Genomic DNA, 8,575 nt, shown 5'->3' on the forward strand with positions numbered 1-8,575 from the left:
CGGTGTTAGATGAGGCATGAGCTTGAAGAAAGAAAAGAACACTTTTGAAATTTGTGGTCTAAACCAAGCTATAGAAATTTGTGTGCTTATATAATTTAAATTCTTTCTAAATAAGGAAGTATGAAAATCAATTTTGTTCGCTCATAAGGTGTAACCTCTTCATAAATTCTTCAACATCTTCAGACGGTATAGATTGGATTTGTAATTAGATATTTTATTTTATTTTTGGCATTACAAAAGTTTTTCTTTCTGCAGACTGATTTTTTTTTTTTTTTTTTGGCAGGAGATCCAACTAGATGAGCTTATAACTCACCAAGTTTCGTTTACTGAAATCAACCAATCATTTGAGTTATTGAAAGACCCACATTGCGTCAAGGTTCTTATCAAGTTCTAAGAAAACCAATCATGAGCATATTTTACGAGAAATTTTCGTTTTTACACATAAAAGGTCTGACATATCATTTTCTTCTATTCAATTTGTAAGTGGTCATAAGTGATCATTTCCTCCTTCAGATCTTTTCTTCTATTCAATTTGTAAGTGGTCATAAGTGATCATTTCCTTTTTTTTACGTGTTCAGTTTTCTCTAGAGCTGTGGAAATAAAGTTGAGTTATATGCTGTGTAAGTTTAATTGCACTATGATATTCTACACTAAAAGAAAAGACCATTTTAAAACGATAACAAGTTAAACTCACCACTTTTATACGAAGGTGGGATTTGATGTAAACCTATTTCATAAATTTCGAACATATAAAACTTTGATTTTTCATCTTTGCGGACAAATAGTTAATTTGATACATCATGCATTAAGCAGCACGACATTGGCGGATAACCCTCGAGAAAGGGGTATCATCCCAAAAAGAACGAAAAAAACGTTATAAATGTGTATGAATATATTTTTGTAAGAAATAATATGTATATACAGAAATCAGAACATGGCCACATCACTTCAAAATAATGCAAAATAACTATCAATTTGAGACTGGAAGGAATAAATGCCTCAAAACCAACATAGATCTAGCTCCAAACCCACAAATTACAAATGGAATTGAGATAAAAGATATACTGTTTGAGTAAAATTCTGTCATATAGATGACAGGCAGAGCAAAACAGGGAAAGGTGTGAACTTATGCATCCTGAAGAAATCACAAATGGGGGAGGAATTTTTGAAGATTCTCAAGTTCATAGCACCACTTATCAATTTAAAATGAATTTTCAAACTTCTCTTTTTCCTTCAATTTCATCCATATATTGGACATTCCAAGAAAATTGCTGCTTCTAGGATCAAATAAATCTTAAGAGAGAATAACACCCAAAAATACAACTATTAGCCTAATACATACACAAATTAGAGGGTATACAAGTTAAAAGCTTAAAAAATGCCTTAAAGAACTAGACTTATTTCACAATCTTTCTTCAATTCGGCCTCCTTAATTCCGTAAAAAAGAAGCTATGAGAGCTTACAAATCTACAGGCCCAAAGCTGCTCCATTGTTCATCAGATGTTGGATCTCCATGTAGAGTTTCAATCTTTGGTCTTGAAGATGGATCAGGGAAGTTCCAGAAAGAATCTGAATTCTCAAAGAACACGTAAAATAGAATAGCTGATGCCAAAAATAATCCCAAGAGTAATAGATAAATCTGCCACTCTGCAATTGAAAAGAGGGAGAAAAAAGTCAATCGTGGAGTCAAATGCACGCGATTGTCCCCACATGCATGGAAAAGAATAAGAGACAGACCTTTCCAATCAGCTGGGACATTTAACTTAGTCACCATTGCTCCCCATTGAGAGGAAGTGGTAAGAGCAACCCTGCCAAAAGTGCACCAATGTGGACTTGTAAGTTAAAGTAGGCAAACAAAATAAGAGTTTTGATTCCCAAAAAAACAATTAATGAGAAAAATTATTCCACTTAAAGAAGAAGCTATAGAAGTATTAAATGCAAGAAGCTATGGAAGTATTAAATGCTGAGCTCTAATGCTACATTTTGGGCTCTGATGTAGCTTTGCTAAAGCTAATCTAACGGATGGAATAATGAAAAGGAGCACAATGAGAAGTTTTGCATGGGACTGGTCCAGGTCCAAGTTAAACCAACAGACAAACTTATGGGTGAAGCAGATCATCTCCAAAAGTTAATAGCATATAGGTCTTCTTCAATAATCAGTTTTGTAACTGGTGCATTTATGCACCAAAACAAGAAGTAGTTCATAGACATAGACTAAAGATATTCATGAAAGGTTCTTGGCATCACCCATATCTACTCATGCTTCTTGGTAAATTTAATTGGCCAAATCGTATATAAGACCATCAGAAAAACTTCCCTTTTCACCCTTAAGTCACGAGTTACATCTACTACAATTTCTTCTAATAACTCCATATATAACTTGTGGAGAAAAAAGACAAATGCTATTGTTTAGAATCCCTTGAGAAACATGGCTTCTAAAACAAAAGGCATAAGCTTCAGAACAGATGAGACTCATACTTTATGGCCAATGAGTGAGACTCATACTTTATAGAAACTTATCGCTAGAGTAATTGTACCTTTCACTAGGACAAAACTCCAAAGAAGTGATATTGGTACCCAAGTGCACTCTCTTGTGCAAGGAGGAGATCTCCATCTTTTTCACTTCAACAACACAGACATCACCATCTTTGCTTCCCCTGTAATTAAATGACAAGCAGAGATTCAGATGAATGCATTAACAAACTAAACCCTGCTGCAGATAGGTAATGGCAATTGGTAGTGCGGGTTACAGCCTATGTGGGACGCCGGGGGGGTTCAGCTTATGTGGGTGCGGGGCGGGTTGTGGGTTGAGTTAAGACACAACTAGGTGTGAATTTTAAAGTTGAAGTTCTGGGGGAAAGACATAAGCAAACGAAACTTCACAGATATAAATTCTCGATATCATAATATTAAAAAGCTTATTCTTAGTTTATGGAATTTTGATTCGAAAATATTATTCCTGATTGTTAAATTTTGATAGGAAACTTATTCTTCACTTCTTTTATTATGTTTTATGTTTCTTTTTGTTTGTGGTTTGTAGGGTTCAGAAATAAGCACGTAAATGTACATGTTAAATCAAAACCATAACAAAATGGAAAAGAAGTAAATAACTCTGTTTTCCTATATAGTTTAGATAGTAGATACTACGTAAAATTTTAATTTTCTCAGGGATAAAAAGAATGAACCCACTGTTTGAAAGAACATCTCTTCCAAACTGATTGGTATAGTAAATCTTTCATCATCTATTTCATTTCTATCAGCTTTTAATTACCTATAGTTTAACTCTAATTTTTTGTGTTGTAGTCACAGAAAAAGTAACGGGAAGCAAATCTAATTTGAGAAGCTATACTAAATAATAATTACCTATAATATAACTCTAATTTTGTATTACCTAAATAGCAAAATGGAAAGAAAAGAAATTATTAAGCGGGACGCGATAACGAGGGGCGGTGCGGGTGGATTGAAAACAATCAAAAAAACTATGCGGGGCGGGGTGGGGCGGCCCAAAAGTTTTGCGGTTTAAGTCTCATTGCGCCCTGCCCCACCCCATTGCCATCCCTAGCTGCAGAACACCAAAAGACAGGCCTATAGACCATGTATTGGAGGGAGACATTCATTAAGAAAAGAGAAGTCAAGAGTAGCAGAAGAACTTCAATCATGCAAAAAGTTCAAGAAAAGACTAGGTGTTTTAGCAAGATGGGAACTTCAAGCGGAAGAAATAGGAGTCAGATGCTACTCCGTTTTAGGTCCCCTTCATGCCTCATTTCGCCCTATCTCATCACGAAATTTTAAATGTCAAATCTACTCAATGACTCATTCAACATCCATGTAAAAACAATACTTTAATCAAGATTCACAATTGCAAAATCGACGCCAAATTCCAATCTTTAGCTTCAACAGTGTGACGCTGATGATAATTGAATGTCAACATGACTAAGAGAGACAAAAGGATAGAGATCTCACAATGCAAGATATTTCCCATCCAAACTAATTGACATAATGGAAGCTGGCTTTTTTAACAGGCTTTTATGTCCAATTTTCTTCCATGTAGTGATGTCCCAAACTGCAATTAATGTCTTATTGCCTGTTTTGTTGACCACAAGTTCGGATAGTTACACAATGCTTTCAATAAGAAAAGTTACACAATCTTAAGCAACTAACTTCATTAACTAAAGACAGACTTTGGCATACCTTTCTGAACAGTAGTGAACAAAAACGGTTTTGTCCCATCTTTAGAAAACCTGCAGAGCTCAATATTCTCATCCTGCAATGTGGAAGACAGGACATAACATCAACGTAAAAAGGGATAGCCAATTGTCTGACAGGTGAGACCACCATATTATTCAGAACTTACTGAATTTCGTGTTAAAGTTATTGGAACACCGTCGCTTGTGTTCCATATTCTGGCAGCACCATCTGTGGATGTGGAAGCTAAGAATTCTGAATCTAAGCTGAAGAAATATAGAAGTAGGGAAAAGAATTTAAAATCTTGGTCCAGACATCAACAGAGGAACAATAATTCTTAAACTTCCATAATACATGGACTCAGTAACATTTCTACAACAGCAATAAGACGCTCAGTAAATAAATTAAATATCATTTAAGTCATTTGATGTTTTCTAGGAAGATTTTCATAATCATACTCAAAAATTAGATTCACACTTCAAAACTCAAAGTATATACCATGAATGCAAATCCATCTATATGCATGTATTATAGGATTTCTTGATTGGAAATGAATCGTTCTTGAACATATCTTGGTCGCAAATTGTATCGTTCTTGAACATATCAACGTGTTTAGTTCTTCTATGACATTCCTCACTTATTTAGTATAACCCCTAAAAGGATTAAGAATAACTCTGATCCAAATTCAGTTGGTGTACTTTACATCCGATGCTATTCAGCTTCAAGCTAAAATTCCTGCAAACTAGATTACCCACTAAGCTCCCTTTTCACTTTTAATTCCACGTGAAAACAAACTACTTCCAACACTCGCAAAGGAACACGCAAAGCAACAGCAACAACTTGAAAGTCTGAATTGATGCGACAAGTGAACCAAAAAGCTAAAATCCACATGGAGACTATAATTAGATGAGAAAAGCACTTCATTCTGATCTTTAAAGTGAAAAATCTACATCATATTGGTTAAAATACCCAAGACTAAGATCCTTCATTTCATTTTTCCATAAATTCGTTTCCTAAATATAATTGACGTTTTCAGCATTAAAGTCTGAGAAAGTAAAAGAACAAGATGGATCACTAACTGATCAACTTCATTGCAGGAACATGCAAGTACACAGATCCTGAAGATTATCGGTCCCCAGAAATAATATCAGGTAAACTTTCACATATCATAAGTAACCGATGCACAACTATAATCTGAGTAAAGCTAAATATACCTGAAATCCATGTCTCTGAATGACTTGTGAGCTTTAGGTTCATCCACAATAATGCGCATAGTTGGCCACTCAAAAAGTCTGAAATGTCCATCCTTCAAAGATTCAAAGGAAAAGGAAGTCAGAACAACGAGGTAAGATCCTCAGCGAATATAAGAGAAATAATCTTTCACATAATTGCTCACAACTCCGCCTGTGGCTAATTTGGAGCCATCAACACTAAAGGCCATGCATTTTTGTGGGCCAACATCTTCGAGATCAAACTCCTTGCGCACAAGTTTTATATTATCTTCATGACCATATAACTCAAACAACCTGCATGAAACAGCAAACAATATATCCTCTTCCCAGGCTAAGAAATAAACAAAAAGCATGACAATAATCACATTAAAAACTCATACTAGTTATCTGTATGTTCCTTTGTTAGCTGACAAACCTAATCAGTAATGGAAAGATAACTAGTGGCCAAAACAAGGCCTGAATAATTTTTGCTTCAAAAGGGGGTCAGCACAACTGAAAGTTGTATAACATGTGTCCACAGTGGAACATAGTCCTACGTAGAATTTATAGATAAAACCAATACATAACTAAAAAAAAGTCTTTCACCAATAGATGAAGAATCAGGAATGCAACAGCGTATCACAGTAAAGGGTCGTCCAACCACTGCCACTTGCATCACTAGCAAACAGGTCCCAAGATGTTATGACCAATTTTAATTAATGATGCCAAATTAGAATTTTCCCCTATTAGGAATAATAAAGTAAGAGAAGTAATTCACAAAGTTTCTACAAGGTAACATGCCATTATAATATATATACTCATGGACCGACAGTACTCATTCAGTTAACATACCGTGTAGTAATACAATTACCAATCATTTATTTCATGAATCACAAAAGCCAATCACAAGAACAACTGAAAAGGAAAAGCTATGAGAAAATGTTGGCATTTATGAGCTCAATTCAATAGACAAGCAAAGCCAAAAGCAACAATTTGATATCTAAAAGCATTCAATTCATGCATTTCTTGCTTAAGAAACTACCGATTGCCAAAATAATCTGTCTTTTTCACAACAAAAAGCAGTAACTGAATCAACTTCAACAAGAACTAAGACAAAAAAGGGAAACAGGGTTTCAATAATTACTTGCAACCAGTAGTGGTTGAGCACACAAATTCGTCCCCACTAGGATGTACTGCAATGCGCACTGGATCACCACTTTCCTCGAACACATACTTCGCCTATAACCAATACCCACAAAGGAAAAAGTTCAAATTCACCACCAACAGCAAAATCACAGGAAAATTAGCCATATTAGTGGCAAATATGCCCAGTGATGGCGATAAGCCGAGCCAAAAAACAGTGGCTATAAGGGTGTGTCCGGTATGGAGGAAAACATTTTTCTCTAGGAAAATAAGTTCCTTAAAAATGACGAAAATGACTTCCCTAATAAAAGTAGGGAAAACAAGTTCTACAAGTAACACTCCATATTAATCGTCTCCTCCCCACCCCCACCCAACCCCATCCCCCATCCCCACCCCCAACCACGCCCCTTTAAGACCCCGAAAAATGGACAAATTCTTTTTCTTAGGAACACAAAAAAGATTCGTCATCGTCACTACAAAAAGGATAATGGTAACACTACCATTTACTACTTCTTTATGAATTTCACCCCCCCACACCTCCCACCCCACCACCACGCGCACCCCCAACCCCCAAAGTATTTTTCTACATTATTTTCAAATGCTTTTAGAATAGTAACATTTTTTTGCTTACATACCGAACACAAGAAAATTAGTAAGAACCTACTTATTTCCTTAAAAAACATTTTTCCAAGAAAACATTTTTCCTGGAAAACATTTTTATGAAAAACATTTTCCTTCATACAGAACACACCCTAAGTATTTATGCTAATTCCAACTTATTGCCACAAAAAAGCAGTGAGTTCAGTTCAGTAACCAACAATATACAGTTCACAAATTACACCAACAAATTTAAAATTCTAAAAATCCATCAATAAGTAAAATTATTATTTTTTTCTTTTTCGGAAAATGAGAAAAAGGGTACCTTGGGATTAGCAGAAAGAGAAGTAGTCTCTGTATCAAATGAGAAAATCTCGAGCGAAGAGGACTTTCCAATCACAACCAGATGCGCGTTTTCTGGCCGTTTGATCCATGATGCACACGTCACTTTCCCCTCCTTAGTTACATCACCACCGTCCATTTAAACCCTCTTTCTCTGTGTGTGTATTATCAAAGGTACAAACAATGGCTGAAAAAAATGGGAAATTATTATTGATATTTTGTTGTTAGTTATGGGAAGGACAGTTGAGTTTTTGTTTTCTATTTATGAATTTATGTTTTGTTTTTTTAATAAAGTTGTGAAAATGTCAAGGATGTGGTGGGTCCCATCCCAAAACTATATATAGAAACCGGCGATGTGGGGCCAAAGGGAGTATAGTCAATGGATATTTTTGAATATTCCCATTTCGCAACTACTAATAATGCATTGTAATTACCCAATTATACAATGCAATGCACTTGCACGTCTGTATGTGTTGACTAATTAAACAAGAGGGAAAAAACAAAAAAGTAGACAACTTGTGTATTCCAAAGTTTCACATTATAGAGCCTGTTTGGATTGGCTAATTTTAGATGCTTTTAAATTAAAATAGCTTTTAAGTATTTTTATAGTGTTTGAATAAAATAAAATAAAGTGTTTTTAAGCACTTTGTTTTTAAACCAAAATGACAAAAATAAGTCATAAGTTAGAATTTCTAACTTATGGCTTTTGATTTATAAGTCAAAAGTCATAAGTCCATCCAAACGGGCTCATAGTACTTTCTTCCAAACGCGGTGGCACAATTTGAGTTTATAGGTTTTAAATTCGTAATGAGTTCATAACTTGTCTTAGTTAGTGGGTTAGCAATTTAATATTTATGCATATTTAATAAAATTTCTAATGCAATTATAGAATCTAAGCAAAAGCTATTTGGTTCGCTTGAACTGTATCTAATTCTAATGATCTAGCTCCACCTCTACTCTCTTCATCTCCATTTTATATGGAAGGTACTTGATGGGACGTAAAAATTAAGATTTTTTTCTTATATAAGTCAAATATATAAAACGTAGGGGTGGGCGTTCGGGCCATCGGATTGGATATGAAATTTTCGGTTTGGATA

At 34.9% G+C, this 8,575-nt stretch overlaps 2 protein-coding genes across 4 annotated transcripts in view; one reads left to right on the forward strand and one right to left on the reverse strand.

Moving 5' to 3' along the window:
* LOC132059131 (8-hydroxygeraniol oxidoreductase-like) overlaps positions 1–768 on the forward strand; it is a 20,196-nt gene extending 19,428 nt beyond the window's left edge. For both annotated transcript variants that reach the window (XM_059451637.1, XM_059451638.1), the window contains exons 8-9: positions 284–486; positions 550–768. In XM_059451637.1, the coding sequence (XP_059307620.1) occupies positions 284–394 (111 nt within the window). In that variant the 3' untranslated portion in view covers positions 395–486; positions 550–768. The remainder of the gene's footprint in view (positions 1–283; positions 487–549) is intronic.
* The window catches only part of LOC132059128 (SEC12-like protein 1), a 55,715-nt gene extending 47,983 nt beyond the window's left edge, over positions 1–7,732 (reverse strand). For both annotated transcript variants that reach the window (XR_009415505.1, XM_059451634.1), the window contains exons 1-10: positions 7,462–7,732; positions 6,541–6,635; positions 5,582–5,711; positions 5,400–5,491; positions 4,355–4,451; positions 4,192–4,264; positions 3,964–4,084; positions 2,538–2,657; positions 1,738–1,808; positions 1,464–1,647 (exon numbers count right to left, since the gene is read on the reverse strand). Coding sequence is in view for 1 of the 2 variants with exons in the window: in XM_059451634.1 (XP_059307617.1) it covers positions 1,464–1,647; positions 1,738–1,808; positions 2,538–2,657; positions 3,964–4,084; positions 4,192–4,264; positions 4,355–4,451; positions 5,400–5,491; positions 5,582–5,711; positions 6,541–6,635; positions 7,462–7,617 (1,139 nt within the window). In the remaining variant the exon portion in view is untranslated. The remainder of the gene's footprint in view (positions 1–1,463; positions 1,648–1,737; positions 1,809–2,537; positions 2,658–3,963; positions 4,085–4,191; positions 4,265–4,354; positions 4,452–5,399; positions 5,492–5,581; positions 5,712–6,540; positions 6,636–7,461) is intronic.
* Between the last annotated feature and the right edge of the window lie 843 nt (positions 7,733–8,575).

Source organism: Lycium ferocissimum, chromosome 6 (genome assembly GCF_029784015.1).
Source record: "Lycium ferocissimum isolate CSIRO_LF1 chromosome 6, AGI_CSIRO_Lferr_CH_V1, whole genome shotgun sequence".
NCBI lineage: Eukaryota > Viridiplantae > Streptophyta > Magnoliopsida > Solanales > Solanaceae > Lycium > Lycium ferocissimum.